Source organism: Semicossyphus pulcher, unplaced genomic scaffold (assembly GCF_022749685.1).
Source record: "Semicossyphus pulcher isolate SPU_LCO1_2020_fin unplaced genomic scaffold, fSemPul1.0.p SCAF_2, whole genome shotgun sequence".
Lineage (NCBI taxonomy): Eukaryota > Metazoa > Chordata > Actinopteri > Labriformes > Labridae > Semicossyphus > Semicossyphus pulcher.
The window spans coordinates 28,478,083-28,505,318 of record NW_027211693.1 but is presented as its reverse complement, the minus strand read 5'-3'; the positions used below and the strand labels follow the sequence as shown (position 1 = coordinate 28,505,318).

General features: G+C 44.7%; 2 protein-coding genes across 2 annotated transcripts; one reads left to right on the top strand and one right to left on the bottom strand.

Moving 5' to 3' along the window:
- Positions 1-6,507: 6,507 nt before the first annotated feature.
- On the top strand, positions 6,508-8,969 carry LOC138598513 (fibroblast growth factor 4-like). The gene is made up of 3 exons (XM_069670309.1): positions 6,508-6,793; positions 7,874-7,977; positions 8,793-8,969. Exons 1-3 carry the CDS (start codon positions 6,508-6,510, stop codon positions 8,967-8,969), a joined length of 567 nt encoding a protein of 188 aa, XP_069526410.1.
- A 1,806-nt stretch (positions 8,970-10,775) lies between these two features.
- immt (inner membrane protein, mitochondrial (mitofilin)) lies at positions 10,776-20,638 on the bottom strand. Its single transcript, XM_069669855.1, has 14 exons — positions 20,460-20,638; positions 19,368-19,435; positions 19,078-19,270; positions 17,901-18,039; positions 16,629-16,718; positions 16,375-16,524; positions 15,888-16,021; positions 15,668-15,771; positions 14,040-14,175; positions 13,759-13,888; positions 12,643-12,866; positions 12,415-12,546; positions 11,933-12,062; positions 10,776-11,740 (listed from the first exon to the last, which is right to left on the bottom strand). The coding sequence occupies exons 1-14, from the start codon at positions 20,499-20,501 to the stop codon at positions 11,133-11,135; spliced, it is 2,280 nt and encodes a 759-aa protein (XP_069525956.1). The 5' UTR covers positions 20,502-20,638; the 3' UTR covers positions 10,776-11,132.
- Between the last annotated feature and the right edge of the window lie 6,598 nt (positions 20,639-27,236).

The window sequence follows — 27,236 nt, the reverse complement described above, 5'->3', positions numbered from 1 at the left end:
GCAGAAACACTTTGGGATCTTGTTCTTTCTGCCATCGATTACTCTGACTGGCTACAGTGGCTAGGCTAACAATAGCCAAGTTAGCTGAGATAATCTTTGCTAAGAGCTTACAGATTTCATTGCCAAGGATGCACTTACGTTGTCAATACAGACAAAACATGTATTTTCGGCAGTAAATGTCGTAAAGAAAGACCACTGGTATACATTTTTATATGCATCATTGGGGTGGAACATGATGGTGTGGCAGTCTGCTGTTGGAAGATAAGTGGCATATCACTGAGCGGATCGGCATGCTAGTTCAAGTATTGGCCAATGACTGTATATGGCACATGCCGTTGGCTTCCTAGTGGCATCCCACTGGCAACTGCACATGCCACTGAACTACCAACACGCGCAGTGGCACATGCTGTGGCATGCCGTCGGCTACTTTTCAGTGTTGTTGTCACTCGCAGGTCGTGTGGTTATCCAGAGGCGAGTAGAGGAAAGCCACTCCCTTTGTCATCACTGTTCTGATTGGTTCATCTCTTCCAGGTGAGAACTTAAAGATATTTTCAATTTAGATTTTTTGTTCTGTATTTTCTGGATCCTGTTTCCATCTGTCTGACCTCATGCTCCATGTTAACGGTCTGGTCCCTTCCTCTGTGATGCCACTGGAACTTACGAGTTCATCATCTCCCAGATCCAAAAGTGTTCAACAGCAGCTCTCCAGTTTCCATTGGTACATCCTGTTAAATAGGACACCTTCAGATTGAAGAACAAATGTCTGTTTTATACCTTGAGCATTGATGACATACAAGTATTCCTATTAAACCCTCTGAAATATCTAGGAAAGTATCTATTAACGTTATTTATACAACCCTAAACTTTCAACCCTTCCTGTCTCTTTTATGTTGCATCTAAACACAACTTTGCACCATTCTCCACACGTTTTCAAACCCCGCAGAGAGCGTTTCAGAAATGGAGGGTCAAGCTTCCACCATTTGATTTACTTGCTGAAATCTTTCTTAGTATGTTGACAGGAGTCACCTTGCAGTTCTTCTCTGACTTCTTGTCTTGCTCATCTGCTCTGTGCAGCTTCACGCAGCCGTGCAGCAGCTCCTTCAGAAACAGTCTCGTCACATATTTCTGGTAGAGCAGAGCAGAGAGCTGCTTCTGGGATGCTTGTGAAACATGATGCCGCTAACCCTAACTTGAGTTGTCTTTGGCTCCAACAGTCCATTTCTTCCGCCCATCATGACCACCAGCAACCTTGGCCAACACCATTCCACGTATTCAGGTAATTACCTCACCTTTATCAGCTTTACCAGCCCTCTGATTGCACATTTGCCAGTCCTACGAAGCTCTTAACACCCCTTGGTGCAACTCTGCTCAAGCATTTCTCAACGTTATGTTACACAACACAATCTATTCTGCCAAACCGTAAGACTATGTATCCACCCTCTTTGATTTAGCCCTGCAGTTTGATAGCACTTGGTGTGAACACTCACCACTCCATTTTTCATCTTAGGTCACAAGCATATCTTCACCTACGTGGGCATCATTGTGCTGGTCCCCACCTACAGGTGCTCCTTCTGTCTTTTCAAGGCTGAGTCCTCCCCCACTTACACCACCCAGTCCTCCCAATCCACTCCCTTCCTATCAGCCAGTTTACCGCCATCAACCTGTGGTGGATTCCCAAGAATGGTTTGTAACAACTTCAATGACTTGGATTGTAACATTTCAAGTGAACTTACTGTCCTGGTTCAAAAGATCTCAGACTGTGGCCGGACTTCCTTTCTTCTGCTTTTGTGACAACCACAGAACTCCTGTTATGATTTACCTGTACATGCAATGCAGCACTCTCCATCATATTCTACAGCTAATACAACAGTAAGCAGTTTTCCTCCGATTGGCCCAGAAATGTCCTCGACCTCTCCTTCCTTCAACTCCACAAGTTGTAAACAATAACGTTGCTGCCCTTCTCCTGGGCCATGAGTGTCCATAACAGTTGTTCACGTCCATTAATACACTCGCACTGCCATTGACACATTGATAAAGGTCGCTGACTATCACTTTAGATGTTGAAGGTTATCTGCAGGCTGATGTTAATCTCAGGCCTGATGTGATCCGTGTTCCATGCTACCAAAACTCTATTGCTGACTCCATCTTCCTTTTCTCTTACAGAAATGATGTAAATATAGCTGCACAGAGTAACCCCACTTACCTGCTTCTTTACTGCAATAAGTCATACGGGAACGATTCCCTCACTGCTCTGTGTAGGTACAAACAGTAGGCTAATATTATTTTACAAAATGGATCAAATCTGAGGTTATTTTTTGCACTGATGCACTGTCTATCTATTAGGCCGGGATCACACGATGCAGCAATGTAAGAAAAGCATAAATAGATTAAATGACATGTCTGAGATCTGCTGGTAATGCCTTAAAGAGAATGAGTTAGTTGAATATGACTGTGTCGTGTCAAATAAAGGAAGTGTTCAGACTCAGTTATTACATTTATAATTCATATTATATGTGTGATGTTTCTCCAAGAAGGAGGCTCTCACCCATCTCTGCATGTCCTGCTGCTGCTGGGCAGCACACAAACAACTCAAGCATACAGAGCCACTACAAACAACAGTGTGAATCATACCAACACATGTTGGCCTATCTGCTGGGAACATATTACAGCAGCCGTGCAGGGCTGATGTCATGTGACATGTGGTGCGTCAGAGCGCTGCTCATGTAGAGCTCATCGCAGGACTCAGAGAGAGGACGCAATGATAGATCATGTGTGTACACATGTGAAGGACTCGTCCCGCCCCGGGAGGAAACCCCACTGTAGCTGTGACGTGGGTGACCATACATAGACATCTCTGACATCAGAGCTGGTGTCCCCCCAGCCGTGTGGGAGGAAGTGGGACACTGAAAGGCAGAGAAGCCTGAGATTCTGAAGTCATGGATGTAACACTGAAGTGTTTTTATTTATAGACCTTCTTATTCTGACCTCTGAAGAAAGCTGCACCTCACTGACCATAATCACATCAGGCAGGAGGCCTCTGCTGGAGTGGCTCACCACCACTCCAGCAAACACAGCCGCCCACAGGTACATGCCACATGGTAACACCAGTTTAGACTCATTCTTCTACAGTTTCATCAAAACAAAATCACAGAGTTGACATGTTCATGAAAATCCTGATCACTGTTGTTCTGCAGCTCTCTAGGATCTCTAGCAACAGTATGAACTTCTATCGACGTGATCCATCAAACAACACAACACACAGCTGTTGACATGACATGAGAGTTTTAAAAAGCTTTATTTACTATATAACACCTCACTGAGTATGAATGAGATTTGTTTTTGAGTCTGCACTCTTCCTGTCCACCTCCTTTCTGTCCCACAGTGGTATCTCCACAACTCTCAACAGTTTGAGTGGCACTCTGACATCATGCGTCTTCTTTAGAGGGCCTTGCTATGGTAAATGGTAAATGGTAAATGTACTGTACTTATAAAGTCTAGACTTTCCCACCACTCAAAGCTGCTTTTACACTACATACACCCATCACATTCTCCCATTCACACACTGATGATGGCAGAGGCTGCTACGTAAAGTGCCCAACTGTCAATCAGATATCATATTTCATGCCCGTTGGCTATGCCACCGGGAGCAATTTGGGGTTCAGTGTCTTGCCCAAGGACACTTCGACATGTAGCCTGAGGGAGCTGGGGATCGAACCTCCGACCTTCCGATTGAAGGACGACCGACTCTACCACTGAGCCACAGCCGCCCCCTTGCTATCTGCCCAGATCCACAGAGGCTCCTCTGTCCAGCCCCCGGACACTCCACAGCCTGGCACATGTTGCCCATAGACTCGGCTGTTAAATACCCCAGGGCCGTTCACTCTTCTGCCTAGTGTCACATAAACATTGCTGCCCGGCCCCAGGGCCATTGGACTGGGGTAAAAAGTGGAAGTACACAGGGCCCTCAAGTGAGAAAGGCCCACAAAGATATAAGAATAAATAATGGTGAATGCAAAATCTATGGGACACTGGGCTGGAGCCCATAGAGAATTCTTCTCACAAGGCCCAGAATTTTGTGCAACACCCCTGTGGAGCCCCCCATGGACACCGCTACCAGGTGCCCCAGACCTTCTGTTGCCCACAACCCTATAGACACGGTTGCTTAATGCCCTAGAGACCCGACTGCCAAGCATAAACTCCCAGGGCCCCACATCTTACCCAGCCCCCCCAGAAACTTTGCTGTCCAATGCGCTGGACACTCCCCCATGGACAAGCACCAAGAGACTTTCGGCCTAGCTCCACAGACACTCCCCTACCCAGCGCCCACAGTAACATGGCTGACAGGAAACATGGCCGATCATTTGTTGTTGAAAACCTTCATGTTGATTTGGGGACAGCAACAGGGCTGTTAGCTTGCCACTCTACTCAAACATACTGTCACATTCTACTGACTGTACATTAAAACAGTGTTACTGACTGTGAGTCCAGTTTGTAGATATGCTGCGACGTACGTTTGTTAATGTTAATTTGGAGTTAGAAACAGGAGTTATTCTTTGGTTGAATGCAGTAAAATGTTGTTTATATTTGACATACAGTACTGTTTTAGGCAGGTGTGAAAAAATGCTGTAAACTAAGAATTCTGTGTTAGTAGTTTATTTTCACCAATTAACAAAATGCAGTGAATGAACAGAAGAGAAATCTAAATCAAATCGATATTTGGTGTGACCACCCTTTGCCTTCTAAACAGCATCAATTCTTCTAGGTACACTTGCACACAGTTTTGGAAGGATCTCAGCTGGTAGGTTGTTCCAAACATCTTGGAGAACTAACCACAGATCTTCTGTGGATGTAGGCTTCCTCAAATCCTTCTGTCTCTTCATGTAATCCCAGACGGACTCCATGATGTTGAGATCAGGGCTCTGTGGGGGCCATGCCATCACTTCCAGGACTTCTTGTTCTTCTTTACGCGGAAGATAGTTCTTAATGGCATTGGCTGTTTGTTTGGGGTCGTTGTCCTGCTGCAGAATAAATATGGGGCCAATCATACACCTCCCTGATGGTATTGCATGATGGATAAGTATCTGCCTGTATTTCTCAGCATTGAGGACACCATTAATCCTGACCAAACTCCATTTGCAGACATGCAGCCCCAAACTTGCAAGGAACCTCCACCATGCTTCACTGTTGCCTGCTGACACTCATTATTGTAACGCTCTCCAGCCCTTCGGCGAACAGACTGCCTTCTACTACAGCCAAATACTTCCAATTTTGACTTATCAGTCCAGAGCACCTGCTGCCATTTTTCTGCAGCCCAGTTCCTCTGTTTTCGTGCATAGTTGAGTTGCTTGGCCTTTTTTCCATGTCGGAGACTTTTTGGCTGCAACTCTTCCACGAAGACCACTTCTGGCCAGACTTCTCCGGACAGTAGATGGGTGTTCCTGGGTCCCACTGGTTTCTGCCAGTTCTGAGCTGATGGCACTGCTGGACATCTTCCGATGTTTTTCATCCTTGGCCGATGGTGTGCCATGAAACTTTCATACACCATGGCACCATGACCTGTGACATGAAACTGTCTTCCACAACCTCACCCTGGTAGCAGAGTTTGGCTGTTCCTCACCCAGTTTTAAGCCTCCTACGCAGCTGTTTCTGTTTCACTTAATGACTGTGTTTCAACCTACATGTGAAATTGATGATCATTAGCACCTGTTTGGTATAATTGGCTGATCATACACCTGACTATAATCCTGTACCTATAAGAATTGATGCTGGTTTGAAAGCTAAAGGTAGTAACTCCAAATATTGATTTGATTTAGATTTTTCTTTTGTTCGTTCACTTATCAGTTTGTAAATTGATAAAAATAAACAATTAATATTTATATTTTTGAAAGCATTCTTAGTTTACAGCATTTTTTCACACCTGCCTAAAACTTTTGCACAGAACTGTATATAACACTGAAGATATGATTACATCATGAATCTTCCCACACAGCCCATTAAAGACTTGACTGGCCCCTGAATCACAGCATGGTAGGGTGGACTGACCGTGAATCAGTGAAACCCTTTACATCGTCTCTCTGTCACCTCTCTGTTATTTACGTGTGCGTTATGTGTGTGTGTTTGTATTTGTGTGTGTTTGTGTGTAGTTGCGTGTTGGTCTTTGTTTGCTGTCACCCTGTGTTCCATGTTTTCCTCAGGTTGGTTCCATCTGTGACTCACAGACAAACATGCAGCAGGTGGTCTATGATGCGGTATGGGCCACATATAAGTCTGCTGTCTGTCTGCTGGGTGTACCTGAGAGGACACAGCGGAGCGTCTCTGGCTGAAGACCCTGATGGGTTCACGTTTCAGAGATGTGTAAAGAGGAAGCTTCTTTCTGGGCTGTAAAGAGTTCACACAGGCAGACAGTTTCTTCACAGTGTTTCTCTAACAGACTGAAGCTGGACAGATTTTATGACCACTCCTCATACTGACTGAACATAAAGTGGACCTATAGATACACAACAAAGGATGTCATCGTCCAGGCTCCCTCTGCTCCTGTACGGGATCCTCCTGTGCAGCTCCTTCGCTCCTCTCCCAGTCATCAGCAGCAGGAGACAAACAGTGCGGAGCGTCGGGTCGCTGATGTGGACCGGCAGCAGCTCCTGGGACAAGAGGGAGGCGGCGGGCAGAGACGAAGAGTACCTGCTTGGCATCAAGAGGCTGAGGAGACTTTATTGTAACGTGGGCATCGGCTTCCACATCCAGGTCTTACCCAACGGGAAGATCACAGGCGTGCACACTGAGAACAGATACAGTAAGTCTTACAACACTCTGATACGTAGCTGTAGGCTCAAATAGCTAGCACAGATATTTAACATTTAAATGTTGTGAAGAAGCAATGATCAAGAATTCATTTCATTAAAATAAAGTTATGAATGAAAGAAATGTTCAAATATTCTGCACTAATTTTGACAGTTAAATACAAAGTATGTAGAATAATAACTTTCAGTTCCTGTGAGTAAAACATGGAATTATCTGGAAGATGAATTGAATCACTAAGTTTCTCAGTGCTGCTATAGTGACAGTGAAAGCTGAGTTCTGCGGCTACATGTCCCAGGATGAACATGTGTTAACATCCAGTCAGACTGAACTCTGTAAACGTCTCCGCGAACATCTTTACAATATAAATGTTTCTAAGTCCATTGTCTTCAGGTAGTTTAAGCCTGATATCATTAGAATATATGATGGTATAATCTTAAAGCTTCAGTTTGTTGAAGATCAGTGGAACCAAAAACACATGATGAACGTGGGGATGTTCAGGTTGTTCAGCTGATGACATTCGTCTGACGTAATGTTCAGATCAGTCCGTAACTGATTCTGATAGATGAGAATGTCTTCAAACCAGCAGGAGGACGTGTTCGCTTGTGATTTAAGTTATTAAACGTTCAGTCTTTGTTAGCAGAAAACAAACTTACATAAAAATGTGTGAATGTTGTACTAAGCTCTAGGAACACAGCAGCTGCTCGCTGTGGCCTCGTGCACACAGTCTTTGGTTTCTTTGTTTCACTGCTGCTCAGAACACTTTTTACCTAAACCCTGCAGTTCCTCTCGTGTCCACTTGAGGCTGTCTCCAGCAGTGAGTCAGTCCCCATAGAGCCCCATGTTAAACTTTACAGCAGAAACAAACATGTTCACAGCCTGGTAAAAAAAACAGTTTGGGTCTCTATAGCTCATTTCTCTCTGTACGGGGAGAATCTTTACATAATGAGCTGTCTGACTCGTTCAGATCTTAGTTTAGAGTACTGCTGAGGAGATCATAGCGTTAATGAAGTGTCCCTGTTGTTTAGCTCTCCCTTTGTGATCTGACAGTTATTTTAATACTTCTAACTCTCAGGCCTTCTAGAGATTTCCCCGGTGGAGAGAGGGGTGGTGACTCTGTTCGGGGTGAGGAGCGGCCTCTTCCTCGCCATGAGTGACAAAGGGAAACTCTACGGCTCGGTAAGACCTGAACCTCAGCAGTGTATGTGTGCATTTGTGTGAGGTCAAAGTGTCTCATCTGCATGCTGGAACGTGTCACTATTAGCTTGTGATCATTGGTGCAATGACCACAGGTCCCCCGGCAGTCTAAGCATATAGCAGAATAACTATGGGTTGGTCCAAGCCTGGGCCAGCCCTAACTATAAGCTTTATCAAAAAGGAAAGTTTGAAGACTACTCTTAGCAGTAGAGAGGGTGTCTGCCTCCCGGACCCTGACTGGTAGATTATACCAAAGGAGGTCTAAGTTACTCTATATATTTATATGTTGGTGTCTCTACAAACTCTATATAAAACACCATGTGTTTCTCTGTTTATCTAACACCACAGTCAGTTGTAGGTCACAGGTGTAATGTTTAACACTGCAGCGATCAGCTGGAGTTAAAGTTGTTTTGAATGCTGACTGAGATGAACTGAACCGTAAACCACACAGCAGTTAGTCATCCAACACTGAGTCATCGAGTCACTCGGAGAGCAGCAGTGGGTAGGTACAGAGGTGGGTGGTAGGGTCAGAGTGGGGGAGTTAGGTTGACCTCTAGCTGGAGTCCAGAGTTACCTCTAATATTAATATAAAACACATTGAGGGGGGGTTAAGCATCTGTGGTGAGGGTCACATGATGAGGACAGATCCTGACCTGGTGACATGTTTACATACAGCAAAGATATCAAAGCCAAGTCATGCTGTCGTGTTCAGAGTCACAGGTACTCTGGTAGACGTGATGTCACATAAACAGTCACAGATCCAAACAAAGAAAAAACTCCTCTCCTACTCTCTTCAGGGTCACTACAACGATGAATGCAAGTTCAAGGAGCAGCTCCTGGCCAACAACTACAATGCCTACGAGTCTGCTGCGTACCCCGGCATGTTCATCGGCCTCAGCAAGACGGGAAAAACCAAGAGAGGCAACCGGGTCACCCCCACCATGACCATGACACACTTCCTTCCCAGGATATGAGATCAAACATTTCCAGGACGTTGCAGGACCGAGTCAAGGCCGAAGATTGATCAGACTGTACAGCTGGACTGAACATGTTCTCAGCGGACAATCTGCACCGTGACATGTTTTTGCCCAGTGGACCGGCGCTGCAGGACAGTTTACAGTGATGCAGAAACAACCCGTCTCTGAATGACTCCAGCGGACAAACACAAAGCAGTATCAATGTTAAAGTCACTTCTCTGCTAATATTCAGGGTGAGCTTCAGTAAACACGTCTTCCTCCAAACTTTTTATTTGGTATTATTTTTGCACTTTGACTTTTTGCACATGCACATGTGGAGTAATGCTGCAGGTGCTCGACTGACACAGACAGGGTCCAAATCACGTCCCATGTGTGATAATAATGTTCTATTGAAAGTGTATTAACTGTGTCATCAATAAAGATATACTATATTCTATGCTTTTCAAGTGTAGATGTGTGACTTTCATCCATACATGCTCGGATATTTAATCATCCTGAGAAGGATTATGGAGCCACTTTGTGTCTCAGGTAAAACAGGTGGTGACTTGCAAAGGTAGGATCTAGACCTGGATCCAATAATTCATGATTCAAGTTATTTAGAGCTTAGAGTGAAACTGGTTGAGGTGTTCCCAGATCATATGAGAAATGTAATCCTCCAGCTCTGGGTCTACCCTGTGGTCTTCTACCAGTTGGACAGAGAGTCGCTCAGGAGGATGCTGATCGGATGCTTGAACCACCTCAGCTGGCTCCTTTCGATGTGAAGGAGTCGGGTCCTACTCCAAGCTCCCTCCGGATGTCTGAGCTCCTTACCCTATCTCTAAGGCTGAGCCCAGACACCCTGCAGAGGAAACTCATTTCAGCTGCTTGTATCCACGATCTCATGTCCACAGGTAAGGATTGGAACTCCACTGGTAAATCAAAAGCTTTGACCTCAGGCTCAGCTCATTCTTCACCATGATGGTCCGGTACAATCAATTTCACCCATTTTACCCTCACTGTGAACACTCCCCACCCGGCGGGAGCAATCCACTGTGTTCCATCAGAGAACCAAGGCCTCAGACTTGGAGGTACTGTCTCTCATCCCAACTGCTTCACAGCCGGCTGCAAACTGCCCCAATGTCTGCTGGAGGTCCCAGCTTGGTGAAGCCAACAGTCCCACATCATCTGCAAAAAGCAGAGATGAAATTCCTAGGTCCTCAAACTGCAACTGCACCTTCAGATCCTGTCCATGAAAATCACAGTGTTGGTGACGAGGGACCAACACCCACTGGAAATGTGTCTGACCTCGTGCAGAAGATGGAGACACAGCTGTCACGTTGGTCATACAGAGACCGGGTGGCTTGGTGCAGTGGCCCCGGTATCTGCATGGTGTTCTCATAAAACTGGATTTGCATTTTTATCTCTACCATACATAAGTGACCGCTCTGCAAGTCCACAACCAAAACACCTATTAATACTGAGGCTGACATGCTCTATTCTAGTTCTAGCTTCAATAGGAAGCCAACAGCCTCAGAGGCAACTAACTATAATAATGTACAGTGACATTAAAGTTTCAGTGCTACGAAGTGGGCCAACCACAGCTGTTACAGTCTGCATCACAGGGATGGGTTGTCAGGCCGTGGTGTAGGGTCTGCAGCTACAGCGCGACTTCGGCTGTTCAAACAGTTGAGTGAGGAACGCTTCCCACCCTCAGTGGCACAAGAAACTAAAAGCTCATCCATAATCTAAACCTCTTACCCTGTTCAGGGTTGCGGGGGTACCACATTGCCGCCCCGTTCATATGTAGGAATGAAGACACTCAACACCCTTTAATGATTTATTGTAACATGTGCAGTATTGACAATAATGAAATGCAGCATGGCGAGTGCTTTAACCAATGTGAGGATTCATTAACATAAATAAATACCTGAACCAGAGCCTGAAGGACACGACTACACTGAGAGGTTCTTCATTACATCTTACAGCCTCGCCCACAGTGACTTAGTGCTTTAAAACAATAAACTTCTGTTTACATCCATCACATAATTAAAGGAACAATCCCTGAACTCTGCTGTATCAGACTCTCTCATACAGCTCCGTCTGAGGCCTGCAGGGGGCGACAGTCTGACACACAGAGGTTTTCAGTGGATTGTTCCTTTAAAGCGAAGCATCAGTGGTGTCCTATGGAGCCTGAGTGGTTCCTAAGCCCACAGCGTTGGCGTAGGCAGACAGCAGGCCGATGACCTGCCGGGTCTCCAGGGTGAGTCTGGCCTCAGTCAGCCAGTCCTCCACCACTCTGCGGGCCTCTCCTCTCAGCTGGTTCACCAGCTTGGCTGCCAGCTCCAGGTCGCCGTGCTCTAAGCAGTAGCTGGCGTACGACAGAAGCTTGAACGGGTCTAAGTCCTCGCTGCTCAGCTGGGTGGGTGGGGCTTCCTGTTTGTCCTCAAACAGCAGCGCAGCCTGAATGTAGGACAGGAAGTACTGGTACAGGGAGTTGTGTGATTCGTCGATGAGCGCGACGCGGCGAGCAAGCGACCTCAGAGAGTTGAAGCGAGCGCGGAGCGAGGCCTCGCTGTACACGCCGCGCTGCAGGGATTCCTGTGGGAATGCTGACGACAGAGCCAGAGCGAAGTCGTTGTCGCTGCAGCTTTCTCTCACGGCCTGAGCGGCGCCCTCCAGAGGCACGGTGGGGGAGTCGGCGTCTGCAGTCTTAAGAGTGTAGCTGAGCGCCTCCACAGAGAGCCACAGCTGGTGAGCTTTACGAGCCTCCTCCTCTGCAATCACATGACCTGACACAAAGACAGGAAGTGGTCACATGTTAAACAACAACTGTATGTACAATAGGTATGGACAGAGCTGACTGTATCACTGCTTCCACAGTGAGGTGTGTGTGTGTGTGTGTGTGTGTGTGTGTGTGTGTGTGTGTGTGTGTGTGAGAGTGTGTGTGTGTGTGTGTGAGAGTGTGTGTGTGTGTGACTCACTGTCTATAGCCTCCTCCATGCCCTTCAGGCGAGCGTACGCAGTGTTCATGTCCAGGGTGAAGTTGTCCAGCTGCTCCTGACTCAGCTGACGGAACACAGTCTCCTGCTCCAGCATCTTACTGCTCAGCACCTGAACGCAACACGACACGTTCAAAACAGGAAGTCAGAGACAGCAGCACGACAGGTGGGTCATACAGACACCTGAAACATTCAGCTGTCCTGACCTCCCTAATCACCTTTTACTGATTTAACCCTTAACACTGCATACATGGTCATTTAGCTTATTGTGATGTCATATCCTCAAATCTGCACAGCCTAAATGTTACGAGCTCTTTCAGTTACCTTCTACATATTATTTCAGTTCAACAGTCCCACGGTCAGATCTGTCTGGCCTACTCACTTTTAACTACATGAAACACTGCACGAGATTTAACACTGCATCAGTCTGTATCCTCTGATGTCTCACCCGTCTGCAGACTCACCTGCTCTGCGTCGGCTCTCAGCTCCTGCTCCTGCACCTTCAGGACGTCCTGGACGTGGTCGGTGTGAGCCGCCGCCTGACGCCTCAGCTGAGTCCTCATTTCAGCCTCCATCACCTCCCGGAGCTCCGACAGCTACACACACATACAGTTATTATTCAGTCGTTTGCCTCGTTATCCTGTTTCATCCTGTTTATATATTTACATCTGATCAGCCCGCCTCCTCCGTACCTTCCTCTCCTGCTCCAGCCGGGCCTCCTCCCTGATGTGCTGCAGCGACGTGCTCACAGCTTTCTCCAGAGCTTTCTGGTCCTCCAGCTTCTGCTGGTCCAGCGCCGCGTCGATGTGGATCTGCTCTCTGACCCGCTGCTCCGCCAGCTCTCTGTTCAGCTGGTCGATCCGACGGTGAGCGTGAGCGATCAGAGCGTTCAGGTCGTCTGCAGACAGCTTACCAGCTGACACACAAACACACACACACACACACACACACACACACACACACACACACACACACACACACACACACACACACACACACACACAAACACACACATTATTATCCTGGTAATGAACATTTTAATTAAAGTTAAAGTCAGTATAAAGTGTGTGTGTGTGTTGGGGGGCTTTGCAGTTACATATAAATGTTATTTACCCTGAATGTGTAATTTTACAGAACATTCTGTTTTATACTTTAACTGTGTCACAAATGATGTGCAGCACACGACTCACAGCGGAGTATAAACAGGACAGAAGTGTCTCTGGGTGTTTCTCCCTGACACCACAGTAAAACAGGGTTTATAAATTAGTTTGAAAGTATGCTTCATGAGGATGTTTAATAATAAACACTTTGAGTTTAACAGAGCTCCACCTCTCCCTCAGCTCCTGTAGTTCAGAGCTTCCATAATAATCTCTAAGTAAAGGTTAGTATTAAATTATTCTATTTTTAATATGTATTATACACTATAACAGTGAGTTCTCCTCACACACAGTGGATCAAACACAGTCTGTAATGTGTGTCTGAAGTCTGTGAGACTGAAGCAGCAGCTCGACTCATTTCTTTATACTCTCATATCATCAGTTATACACAGACACAGAGGGAGAGAGAGAGACGCTGAGTGGCAGACAACACCTGGAAACAGCTGCTGAGAAGACGACGCTCAGAGATGCTCATTATTGTAAAACATAATTTAGTTAAGATTAAAACAGATATCAAACCTGAAACTGACCTTAAAGTGATCGAGCATCAAGTCCAAGAAGAGCCCTGTGCGTGCGTGCGTGCGTGCGTGCGTGCGAGCGTGCGTGCATGCGTGCGTGTGTGCGTGTGTGTGCACGTGTGTAAGGTCTTACTCAGGGACTTCCAGTTGGCCTGGATCTCTGGAGTCAGGCTGCTCACTTCTCTCTGGAACTGATTTTTGGCTTCATTCACGAGCTCACTGTACTGAGACACGATCTTAGCCTCCGACTCTGCAGTCTGCATCTACACACACACACACACACAGTTTATTACCCACAAACAATCACAGATCATCTCTAACAGTCTACAGAGCAAGGCTAGCTGTTTCCCTCTGTTCCCAGTCTTTATGCTAAGCTAAGCTAACTGGTCGCGGCTACTGGCCCACTGTGGTTACCTTGGTGACGGCTTTGTCCAGGTCCACCACCATGTTGTGGAGATTCTCCTCTGCTGCTAAAACCAGAGGACGGACAGCAGACACCTTCAGCCCTTTAGACTCATCGATCACCGACTTCAGACCGTCCAGCGCCTCGCTGTGAGGGGGGGGACACAGACACAGATGATGCACTCACATGTCTCTAAGCCAGGGCTCTCAAACTCAAGGCCCACAGGCCACTTCGGCTGCGATACCATTATATCAGGCCTGCGAGATAATATCACATGTCTATCATAACTGGCCTGCCGGTATACAGCACGCACACTGCTGATACTACAAATCCCAGAAAGCACTGCAACAGTGTAAGCACCAATCAATACCTGCGTGCCCCAGCTGTGTGAGATGGCATTTCTGTGTGACGTAACGAAGCTTTTCACTCCGCTAAACCTCTGGCTTCAGTGTGATCACAGACGTGTGATGCACTGAGAGCTGAACAAGCCAAGCTGCGCCTGTGGGAGACTCAGTACGGTAATTTGGCAACTTTGGAGCTCAACATTTTTCATTTGAACTGCTCAGTAATCCGTTTGTAGTTGACGTGGAAAGACCACCTGTAAACATCCAAATAGAGCTGATAGAACAAGAACTCTCTCCCCAAGCTCCGTCCACAAGCTGCTCGAATGCTCTGCATGTTTGGAAGCACATACCTGTGTAAGCAACTGGTGCACACCTTCACTCCACCCTGAGAGCGTCCACAGCTCAGAACCTGACCCCAAACATTCAACTTGCAGCCAAGACTGCTTATGGTTGAAATATTATCACATTTTCACCAGATTGATCACATTTAAAATATTCTTATTTTCTTGATGGTATATATTTCAGATTTTAGAAAAAATAGTTTTCTGGCTGTTTTTGATGCCTGTGATAAAACATTTTTGGAAATGAAAAACTGCTGATTTTAATGATGCTGATTTCTTTTATTTTAAATTTGATCTCTAATACCCTTGGTTTGCTCTGAATTCTGTAAGATGTCTTTGGAGCAATGAAGTCAATATTTCTGTGTGACTAATTTGTCATAATGCCTCTGATAAAAAACGTGGTTTATTTGAGTCTGTTATCCAAATAATGTTGACCCCGTTCTGCCCTCGTCTAAGACCCAGTTTGTAATTTCGGCCCCCTCTCTGATTGAGTTTCAGACCCCTGCTCTAAGTCATTCAGAACACTGTCACAGAGCAGGAGAGACACCGGGAAACATCTATCCTGCCTGAGTACAGCATGAGGTCACTACACTCCATCACAGCCTGTGAGGCAGGAGTCATGTGACCACAGCAGCCATCATTGCAGCAGTGTTCATTATATTAACAACACATTATAACAACTTTACTTCATCACATCTGATTATTGTCTGTTTGTAACTTTATTGTAGGCCTACTGTCAGCCTACAGCAGGTTTCTGGCAAAGTCTCCACATATTTAGAAACACAGATTTACTACAAAACATCTGATGGTTATCAACATATAGTGCACCCCTGAATTAACTATTCGCTAAAGCTCTAGTACATGTGTGTGCGTGTGTGTGCGCGTGTGCGCGTGTGTGTGTGTGTGTGTGTGTGTGTGTGTGTGTGTGTGTGTGTGTGTGTGTGTGTGTCTCACTTGGCATTGGACAGAGCAGCTGTAGCGTCATTCACAGCAGAATTTCTCTCAGCCAGAGAAGCTTCCAGATCTTTCCACTGAGCTGACTTCTCCTGAGGGGGAACCTGTGTGCACGACACCTGATCACTGCACTGTCAAGCTGTCACATTCAAATGTTAACATAGTGTGTAAAATTTAATCATCCTCCTGTGTGTGTGTGTGTGTGTGTCTGTGTGTGTACCTCTGCCTCCATGGCCTCCTTCAGTCTAAGCGTGTGTCGTGTGACGGCCTGCAGAGCTGCCTCCTGAGCTCCGATTGCCGTCAGGGTCGCTTTAGCCGAGCTCGCCAGAGAGTCCTCCAGACTGACCGACACCGCTGCAGGACACACAGGAGACACAGGAGACAAGATACAGGACACACAAGACACAGGAGACAAGATACAGGACACACAGGAGACAGGAGACAAGATACAGGACACACAGGAGACAGGAGACAAGATACAGGACACACAGGAGACACAGGAGACAAGATACAGGACACACAGGAGACACAGGAGACAAGATACAGGACACACAGGAGACACAGGAGAGAAGATATAGAGACATTAGTAAGTTTCCATCAGTAGATTTAAAACACAGGTTGATGATAAAACTTCAGGAGGAGGTTGCTCTCTTGTTTCGTGTACAGTGCGAGTGAAGATGTGAACATGTGATGATGCATTAGCCTACATGCGAGCACGTCCTGCTCCTGCAGGTCCTGTAGAGCCAGCCGGGCCGTCACTTCTTCTTCTGGTCGCTCTCTCAGAGGTTCATCTTCAGCAGAGTCAACAGGAACAGACACACTGCTGTCTTCATGGTGATGGCACTCCTGACACTCCTCTAAAGACACACACAGTGCGAACCTACTGTCAGTGTTTGATGATGACGGAACACATACTTCATACCGCTCTATCAGACAGGAGGGCACATAGTTCAGGCGTCACCTTTGACCGCTGCCTCGGTGTCACAGGGAGCAGGGATTGTTGGGACCTCACTGATGGCTGAGATGATGTGAGTCGCCTCTGCTGAAGCCTCTGAAGACACAAGCACACACAGGTAAGGTTGTGATGTTTAAACAGCTGTTTCTGTGTTCACACTGAGAGTAAAGACACATACCTGTCTGAGGAGGAGAGCGTCACATGAACACATGGTGTTATAGACTGGTACTACCTACAGAAGCCTAATAGGGGCCAATACTAACAGTAATGAAGTTCTATCTAAAGATGCAGATCATCAGCTGAGTGATGGCGATCAGCTGAGATGAGGGTGTAGCGCAGATGAAGCTGTGACCAGTTTAAAGACAGTCTGCAGGTGGCTGTTCATATGTCTACAGGTGTGTTCTTCAGACAGGTGCACATTTCAGCTGTGTGATGAAGGAGAGCTTCACCTGTTCAGGACCTCTCTGATCAGGACAAACATTCTCTCTCTTTAATCAGCTGATTACACTGAAGCACTAATTATTCATTACCTACCATTCAATCAAAATAACATAGAACCAGAAGCTGGCTTTGGACGTCAGTGCAGGGGTGGTCTTAGATGTCAGATTTTGAGGACGAATTTTTGAGGTCGACTTTTTGACTTCCGTTTTTGAAGCTGTTTTTTGGCGTCAGTGCTGGTGTGGTTTTCGATGTCAAAAATTGAGCTTGATTTTTGACTTCAGTTTTTACACAGTGCTCTGAGCTGCAGCCTCTGTGTGTGTGTGTGTGTGTGTGTGTGTGTGTGTGCTCTAGAGTCTAATGACCAGGAGATACTACATCTCTGTACAGGGAGGCTACAGGAGGACAAGTTACCCAGCTTACCCTCACTGCTCTGTGAGTCTGCAGGGAAACAACCAGAAGCATCGTCTTCATCACATACACATAGAAACACACGGTAACACACGGTAACACACGGTAACACATGGTAACACACAGTACATGTTAGCATCTGTCAGACCTGCTGTGTCTCACTGTCTGTCCATCAGAGGCTGCTGAGGTCTAACAACACTAAATGCTAACATTAATAATGCGGTATTACCTCACACTATAATCATTATGGTTAATAAACCTCTTTACCTACAGACAGCACACCTGTGTGTTGAACCTGCTGCTCTGATACCGGAAACCACTCTAACCTGTGCTGAAACAGTTTCAGATAAAACTGATGAACACACACAAACACGCACACACACACATGCACACACGCACACACACACACACACAAAGAAAGAGACTGACCCTCCAGGCTCTGAACAGGTGGAGCAGCACTCGGCTCGGTCTCTGCTGCTGGACTCTCGGCTGCCTGCTTCAGCTTCTTCTCTGCTTTGGACTTCTTCATCTGTTTGTCCATCATGGAGGGAGGCTGAGCCGGCTCCACCTGAGCAGCACATGCAGCAGGCTGTTTAACAGACGCCTCACAGTCCCAACAGACTGTTTAAAGTCTGAGATTGGCATGTTTTACACAGAGAGCAAACATTTAAAGTCATTAATACGCTTTAAGTGAGGAGGTCCTGATCAGTCACGCACTAAACCACTTCTTTATGTGGAACTCATGGACAATAACACTAACTCTGCTTATTTTAATTAATTATTCCATTTTCTCATTCCACCACCGGGGGACTACAGAGGAGAAGAGTGTAGAGACTTAGGGCCCTGTTGTGATGGGAGCATCAGGCGCCTTACATTGGCAGAGCCTAGTGGGCGGGACGGAGTGTAGACCTGGATGAGGGCGTTCAGGTAGGCAGGAGCCGTTTTTGTTGCTGTTTTGTAAGCGAGCAACAGGGTTTGAATTTGATGCGAGCGGCAGCTGGGAGCCAGTGTAGGGATATGAACAGTGGAGGGACATGTGCTGTTTTGGGTTGATTGAAGACCAGTCGCGCTGCTGCGTTCTGGATCATCTGCAGAGGTTTGAATGTGCATGCAGGAAGGCCTGCCAGTAGGGAGTTGCAGTAATCAATGCATGATATCACGAGAGCCTGTACCAGCAGTTGTGTTGCATGCTCTGAAAGGTAGGGCCTGATCTTCCTGATGTTGTCAGTAAAGCACTAAAAAAATTCTGATCATATATTTTGATGTGTTTTTAAGTAAACGTTTGTCTGACGCTTTAAACATGAGCTGAAGTGGAGCTCCCTGATCCAAAGACTGACTTTGGTTTAAAACTGTGCATGGACTTTATTTAATGATCTGATATTAACAGTTTAACTGTAAGAAGGAGGTCTCACTCTGCTGCAGAAACACTCTGCTGTCACAGAGTGATGCTTCTGTTAGCTCATAAACACTCTTGGATGAAGCTGGGCATTTTTTCATCATCTATATTTTAGTAGTAGTTAGTTTTATTCCAGCTGTGTTCATGTGAGGGGAACAGTCTGCTCTGATGAAGACGCACACTCCTGAACACCTGATGATCCATCCTCACCTGTTTCTGGACCTGAAGGCGGCCATCTTGAGGGGCGGGTCCCAGAGCCAGACCCAGCAGCTGGTCTGAGTACGGGATGTTTTTCTCTACAGTCGCTCTGAACTTGTTGTCCCACTTAGCGTAAAGAATCGTGCCTCCAACACCTCCACCCACCGCCGCCAGACCAGCTACCACCACCTTAGCAGCTCCACCACTGAGGATGAGAGACAGGTAGATGAGTGCGATGTCATCAACAGTAATGTAACATACATGTGTGTGTGTGTGTGTGTGTGTGTGTGTGTGTGGCACACCCGCTCTCTCCTGCTGTGTAGTGTCTGCACGGCTGCAGGTTGTTTGGACGAGTTCTCCCGAAATTCGTCTGCAGAGAGAACATCAATGTTATTTCGGGTTATACTGTAATAACTCATTCTGATACACAGGAATGTCCTGAAGTATTGAGTCTTTACTACATCTAGGTATTATCACACTACAGAGAGTGAACACGGCTGTTGAGTGTATGTGTGTGTGTGTGTGTGTATGTGTGTGTGTGTGTGTGTGTGTGTGTGTGTGTGAGAGAGAGACAGCTCTCTGTTATTGAGTTGCAGGTGAACTGAGGAGTTAAATGTGACTCTGGATCAGTTTCAACCATGACGCTTGTGGAGGTGGGGTCTGCAGGGGCTTTTACATAACATTAAGTTAAACCACACGTACAGTTAAATCAGCTACATGCTAAAGAGCATCGCAGAGATGGAACTAATCATCCCATAAGGTGACACATCTTAATTTAATGCACAATTTTATTTGTTTGAAGGTTTTTTTGTACTCTGATGGAGATGCTCTGGTAAATGTGTAGCATGCAGATCACGTGTTAATGTGTTTCTAATCTTTGTAGCTGTCATCACACCTGCACAGGTACTGCAGGTGGACATCAGGCTGGATGTCTTCATTGACACAGTATGATCTGCACCGTCCCTGCAACTATAATTAGCATTTGCCATTATGAGACAACTAAAGCTAATTGTTATGAAACATGCTTCCTCGTGTACTGACTCGGAATAATAACTGGATTGATAAAAACTAAACTTCGCAGTTTATCTGTTATCTGACCTCCCACTGAAAGTTAGCTCAGCATGTTAGCTTGCATTAGCCATCTGTCACTGTAAGCTAACTAGCTAGCACTGCCTCTAGCCTCTGTTGACAACTGATTAAAGAGGCGTGTTAACTATTTATTTCACGTTAGCTAGCATGATAGGGTTAACAGTCCAACCCCGTTCAGTATAAACTCCTCTATGGCACCTTGAGACAGGCTGTGGGTCACTGAATGACAGCACGCTAATGCTAACACGCTAACTAGCTCACCGCAGTAAAGGAGTTGTTAGTTAGCCGGGTTAGCTGTAACTCACCCGGGCTGTGGCGTTAGCTCCTCTCAGACAGGCCCTCAGCATGGTCCTGGATCACTTTGTATTTTAATCCTTACAGAATTCACCTTCACAGCAGCACTAACTCTTCCCTTTTTTTTCCTCCTCTTCGTTTTCTCTTTGCTTCTCCCTCTTCCGTCAGGTTTCAGCTGGGTTCAACGAGCCTTTGCTCAACACTGCCACCCTCAGGTAACAGCTGGAATTACACTGCAACCCTCAGGTAAAAGCTGGAATTAGACTGCCCCCCTCTGGTGACAGCTGGAATTACACTGTCACTCTCGTAACAGCTGGAACTAGAAAAATTGCATTTCCTGCAGAAAATGCGTGGGAATACTGAAGGCTGAAATGCAATTGCAAAACACTGCTGAAAATGCAAAACATTGTTTAAAATGCAGAAATGTGAAACAGCTGAAATCTGTGGAAAATATGGAAAAGGTGAGGAAGATTAGGCAGAATTTAGCTCAAAGTGAGGAAGAAGAAGCAGAAGGTGTGGAAGATGAAGCTTAAATTGTGGAAGAAGAAGCTGAAGGTGAGGAAGAGGAAACTGAAGGTGCAGAAGAGAAGTTGAATGCTTTCTGTAGCTGAAAGTATGAAGGAGTTTTAGCAGGGCAAAAAACTAGAAGAAGAACAGGAGAGAGAGAGAGAAGAGACTCTGTATTCAATTGAATATAGGTTGAAAAGGATTTCCAAATTACTGTATTCTGTTTTTATTCATATTTTACACAACGTCCCAGCTTTTTTGGAATTGGGATAGTATAACAATACAGCATAGTACAGCAGGACATCATAGAAAAGGAAATGTAGTATGGTGTATCTCATTTAATATCCCAGAATAATATAATAGTAGAAAAATCTAAATAAAGAAATATATACACTTGTATCAAAGTATACAGAAAAACAATGAATGGGTGTGTTTGTGATAAGGTAAATGGTAAATAGACTGTACTTATATAGCGCTTTTCTAGTCTTTGTGACCACTCAAAGCTGCTTTTACATTATATATCACATTCACCCATTCACACACTGATGGCAGAGGCTGCTACGTAAAGTGCCCAACTGTCAATCAGATATCACATTCATACCCGTTGGCTATGCCACCGGGAGCAATTTGGGGTTCAGTGTCTTGCCCAAGGACACTTCGACATGTAGCCTGAGGGAGCTGGGGATCAAACCTCCAACCTTCCGATTGAAAGACGACCGACTCTACCACTGAGCCACAGCCGCCCCAAGGGCAGAAGTGAAGGATGGGGGCAGGAGGAGTGGAGGAGGGGCAGGGGAAATGTTGATAGTCTCTGGTCTTCACTGTACAGTCTGATGGCAGTGGTTACAGGTCAGAGGTTAGAACCTGCTCTTGTTTGTACCTGGATGGAGTGATCAGGAGCTGGGGAAGGTTTTGATCCTCATCTCCTCCACTGACTGAGTGTCCTCTGTCCTTCATAAAAGGGGTGGGACCACAGGGCACGCTTTTTAGAAGGTGGCAGGAACCTGCGTTTAGTCTTAGGTAATAAGAGTGAGGACGAAAGACACTGTAGGCCTGCTAGGTAGAGGGTTGTAAACATTCAGCAGTGGTTCACATGTAGAGGAGGAAGTAGGGGTTTTGATGCAGTAACATGCAGGGTCATGGATATGTTCACATTTCAAGAGGGCTGGAGGGTTTGTGACTTAAATATGGGGTTAAAGTGACTTGTAGTGTCATTGTTAGGATGTTTGGCCCCCCTTGTAACTCAGGAAAACAAATTAAACTTAAAAATAAAATCAATTGAAAATCAAGATTGAAATGTAGACTCAAGAAGTTGTAATTAAATAAAAGTCAACAATTAAATAAAAAGCACAGAGAAAACATGGTACTTTCAAAACCAAAATCTGTGGTGCTTTTTTTAAAAAATAAGGTTAAAAGGCAGGGCTGAACAATATATATAAAAGTGTGACAAAAGTGTCGGGATAGATATTTTGACTTTAGAAGCTTTAAGCGATACCATTTTCAATGGTTTACTATATTGTTGAGCTCTACTATCAAAGGTTTTTCACATGTGGTTAGACCAGGGCTGATACCCCCATGAGTCCATGTCTTCAGGCTCCAGTAGAGCTGGACTGACAGTCGGATCAACATTGTTGTTTCTATTGTTTGTTATCCCAACATTTAGCTCAGGTTACTGAGACTTACTGAAATGCGGTGCTTTCCTTGACTTTTAAGGATTCATACAAACACATGGAGTGACTACACTTTATTGAATTCAGGTTAGAAGGAACATTGTTTCCCATCAAATCACTTGACAAGGCTCATTTAACTGAGCCATGTGCTGTGAGCATGAAGACAGAACCTTCAGCTTGGATTTCACAGTGTTTAACACCATGCTGATGTATAAGATCATGTGACTGCTGTCCAACAGGGTTAACATCAGCCCAACACTAAGTATGTGAAACACCTTTAAGATACCTACCAGCTGAAACCCCACACTAAATTGCTATATAAAAACATGTCCTCTCTTCCAGGTAATAAGAAGCAGGAAGCAAGAAAATAACACTGATGAAGTGGAAAACATGTCCTCTCTTTCCCTTAATAAGTTCAGATGCATGACTGAGCTAAGTAACATAACAAAGGCTAGTTTGATAGGAAACTGTCTGCGTACCCTCTCCCACTCCTTTCTGTTTCATACTATCCTCTGATCTCTAGATGTACACAAGATTGTCAGCTTGTCCTGGTGCTCTGTTTCGATAACTTCTGCCAGCAGTTTCATCATCCATCTTGAGCCCGAGCATAGTGACATGTGCAGAACTATTACTTTCAGTGCTTATGACCCTGACGAGTGTAGCAAACGATCCATTCACCAAACCTTGAGACACTTCTATGTTTCTGGGGAGCATGACTCAAACACCTTCAGCAACACTGAGCGTGTCTGGTAAATCATTCCTGCCTCCTTTAAGTGGTGCACCTTGTCTCGTCATATTTAACTCTGAGTTGGATCTTGAAAGTTTCATTTTGTTGACCAAAATTACTAACTAAGATACAGTATTTCTGTACAGTAAATGGCAGCCATTGTTCACTTTGATAGGATGCATGTTAAATTTTCTTTTTCACAATTTATACATGTCAGTTGTTCATTGTAGTTTAGTCTCTCTTTGAAGTATTGTTATGTCCTTTCCAGTGCGCTACTGCAATACAATTTTACAAACTTTGTTATTGACTAAACATCTCTGCTTCTTTACCCTACCATTTGTTACTTAAGGTAAAATCATCTGTCTGATGGACAGAATAAAGATGAACAAAAAAGTGCTAGTGATCAGTCTACAAATGTCACAATGTGTTTTAGGAGACTTTGACACCAGATAAATTACCAGTGACTAAAGAATTGCATTCAAAATACCTACATTTTCCAAAGAAACTGCTATGTGTCTATACTGTAGCCTATGTTATATGTATATTTCAAGAATGCATTACCTGGATAAGGTTGAGGAAGCAGAACTGCATCAGGGTTTTGTCCAGGAAGTCACCTGTGAAATGTCCATCATCTCTGAGGGTTTTAAAAATGTCCATCCAAAATTGTACACACTGTTTTCGCAGGACCCCCCACCACAACTCTATCCTTTGATTTGCCGTACTGCATCCGTAAATGAAGCTTCCTTCTCCTGCATGATGGTCCGCATGATGTCTACGCAGGAACAGCTGCATTTCTCTGACATGACCTTTTTCCGTACCTAGGTCGGCCCGCAACCGCTGTGGACAGCCTCCAATGAGCCTGACTGTGCTTATGAAGTAGTCGGCGATTACTTTGGGATCACTGTTAGTTGTATATGCCTCCGTCCACATTATGTTTTTACTAAATCCGTCTATGCAGCCATTAATTGCAATGCCATACGACTTTAGTTTGTCATATGAATCAATATGCCACAATGCGTTTGGGCCTCTGCTGTTATTCATTTGCTGATATGAATTTTTAAAAAAATCAAAAATAAGCATGAGTGCTTTCAGGCCTACATGGTTGGGAGCACAGCTAATTTCCAACTAAAAACGGCAACAGAAAAGCCTTCATTTTTTTATTAATGCCAAGCCATTCAATGCACAAACAGAGACGACAGAATGAACATTATAGGGTAAACAATGTGAAAACATTAATCTTTAAAAAAAGTAGTTGAGCCAGAAATTAAGCTAAAATCAACTTGATTTTTTTTATTCAAGAGAAATTGATAATGGGATTTCAATAAATGAATAATGTGAAGTAAATTACCATTAAATAAAATGACATAGACGTTAACTATTTAAAATCTCCATAGCAACCTTTAGGTGAGTGACGTCAGGACAGATTCTAACATGTACTTAATCGAACAAAAACAAACTCAAAGTCTTTTCGACACAAACAAATTGAGAGTTGGCAGCAGATTTTCGCAGCGGTTCTCAAAGTTGAAAATTTCAAGGATTTCTACAGAAAAACGTTCTTCATCGACCCTTCAGCGACCCTTCATCGACGCTTCATCAACCCTTCAGCGACCCTCCAGCGACGCTTCATCGGGACGTTTCTCCAAGGATCAGAACTGTTCCTGCATGGCAGACGTAAGACTTACTCTTTAAGAAACAGCTTGTTTTACTATCGAGACGTGAACGATACATTGACTTGTTAAATGACATTTTAAAGGGTGAATTCATCTCATTCGACCGCCGTTTGACAAAACGTTACTCTGTAAATTACTGTGCACAGTAACACAAGAATATTACGAATAAAATGTACATTTTGAACTAGTAGGCCCTACATAGAGAAAATCAAAGTGTTGATGAAACTCATTTTGGTCCAGTCCCGCATATAATCGCTACTTTTAAGGCATTTAAAGGATTAATTCATCAAATTTGATGGAAATTTTCCAAAACAAAAATGATTTTATCTTTCAATCTGCATGTTTGGGATTCCGGTATAATATTTCCATCCTATAAAGGGAAAACATTCTTATTTTCTTTGCATTTGAATAAACGTCAATGTATTCACACTATTAATTCACTAAGGCCTATTTTATATCGGCTTCAACTTTGTATTTATTATGATGATATTGCTAAATTGTTCGTCTTCGTCTCTGTACAATGGTATTGTTTTTTACGTCCGGTTAACCAGCTGTATATTTGTTCTCTTTTTAATTTCCAACACATTTTTGTTATATTGAATTTAACATGCGTTATAGGCCTATGTATTAATTTTGATGAAACCGGAATTTTTTCAGCTAAAATGAATTTAGCTTGATATAGGCGTTAAAAGTAAATAGCATTTCAAATCTCCATGGTAACCCGTAAAGAGCTGCTGCAGGCTGGCAGGTGAAGACGTCAGAAAATACGGTGCTGAACTGTTTCCGCATGGCAGACGTCAGATTTACTCTCAGCTTGTTTTATTGTTGAGAAGTGAAAGATGCATTAACTTGATAAAGAGTTCGTTAAATGACATTTTGAAGGGTGAATTTATCTCATTTGATAGCCGTTTGACAAAACGTAACTCTATAAATGACTGTGCGCAGTAACACACCTTTATTACGAAATCATTTGAATATTTGGACGATTAATAAAATATCGCAAAAATAATCATGAAACTCCTTCAGGCCCGCATGTTTGAGTCCACGTTATAAAGATAGCAACATTACTTTTCAGGCTAATCAAAATTCAGAGTATTTTTTACTAATCTTGTATTGTTTTTAGATGACTTAATATTCAAATGCATGTTGCAAATTCAGGTCAAACAAGATCTATTTTCCACTAAGTTAACTGACAGAAACGCATAGGGACGAGAAAATGTAAATACTGTTCGAAAGGAAATCATCTGTATCTTTTCCAGAGGTATTATTAATGTGTCAGATTTGATATTAATGTTTACTTTTATTTATTAAATACACACAAAATCCTGCTGAATAGTGGATGATGATATGAGACTCCATCTTCTTGATGATACTGTTGGCAGGTGTTCATCACCTTTATACAAGCTAACTTCTTACCTGTGTATTCATCAGGGCTTTTACTGGGATACAAAGTCAAATATATCATAGCTTAGCAGACTGTCAGTTATTGAAAGTAGTGAAAAAAAAATGTAACTTTTTTCGTCATGTTTTTGTACTTACAGCAGTGTGATATTATTGTGCTTTCAGTCGATTCAGTTGTTGAATTCTACAAGTGTGCATTTTGTTTTGTTAATGGGAGAAGCAAATTACAGAAACATACAGTTAAGTGTTCAAAACAAGCACTGCTTAAAGTCACGTGTTTGTGTATCTGTGACTTTTATTTTGAAATGAGTCTTATTGAACTGAAATCTAAGGATGTGAGGACTTTTTTCCAGAGTCATTTTGGTAAAAGAGATGTTGAAATGTTTGGTTTGTTTCTGTCGACAGGACGACCGCCGCGCCACCTGGACCGAGGTCCCCGTCCCCGGCATGCGAGTCCTCAGGGTGACCCTTTGGAGGCTCCCGGCAGTAGCAGGAGCAGCTGCCGGGTCCTCCTCAGGTACCCCTATCAGGTTCCACCATCACACACCTCCCTCTAGCTCTCCTCCCCGCTCTCCCTCTGGCTCTCCCTCTGGCTCTCCTCCTCCCTCTCCCTCTAGCTCTCCTCCTCGCTCTCCTCCTCCCTCTCCCTCTGGCTCGCCTTCTCGCTCTCCTCCTTCTCCCTCTGGCTCTCCTCCTCAGCGCGCCACCTGGACCGAGGTCCCCGTCCCCGGCATGCGCGTCCTGAGGGTGAACCTTTGGAGGCTCCCGGCAGCAGCAGTAGCAGCAGCCGGGTCCTCCTCAGGTACCCCACTC

What these genes read in the sequence shown, in the direction of transcription:
- LOC138598513 (XM_069670309.1), top strand. Translation starts at nt 6,508, where the DNA reads ATGTCATCGTCCAGGCTCCCTCTGCTCCTGTACGGGATCCTCCTGTGC. An exon ending in GCACACTGAGAACAGATACA is followed by an intron (nt 6,794 to 7,873) that starts GTAAGTCTTACA and finishes TCTAACTCTCAG; the next exon opens with GCCTTCTAGAGATTTCCCCG. An exon ending in AAGGGAAACTCTACGGCTCG is followed by an intron (nt 7,978 to 8,792) that starts GTAAGACCTGAA and finishes TACTCTCTTCAG; the next exon opens with GGTCACTACAACGATGAATG.
- immt (XM_069669855.1), bottom strand. Translation starts at nt 20,501, where the DNA reads ATGCTGAGGGCCTGTCTGAGAGGAGCTAACGCCACAGCCCGG. An exon ending in GAGCTAACGCCACAGCCCGG is followed by an intron (nt 19,436 to 20,459) that starts GTGAGTTACAGC and finishes TTCTCTCTGCAG; the next exon opens with ACGAATTTCGGGAGAACTCG. An exon ending in TACACAGCAGGAGAGAGCGG is followed by an intron (nt 19,271 to 19,367) that starts GTGTGCCACACA and finishes TCTCATCCTCAG; the next exon opens with TGGTGGAGCTGCTAAGGTGG.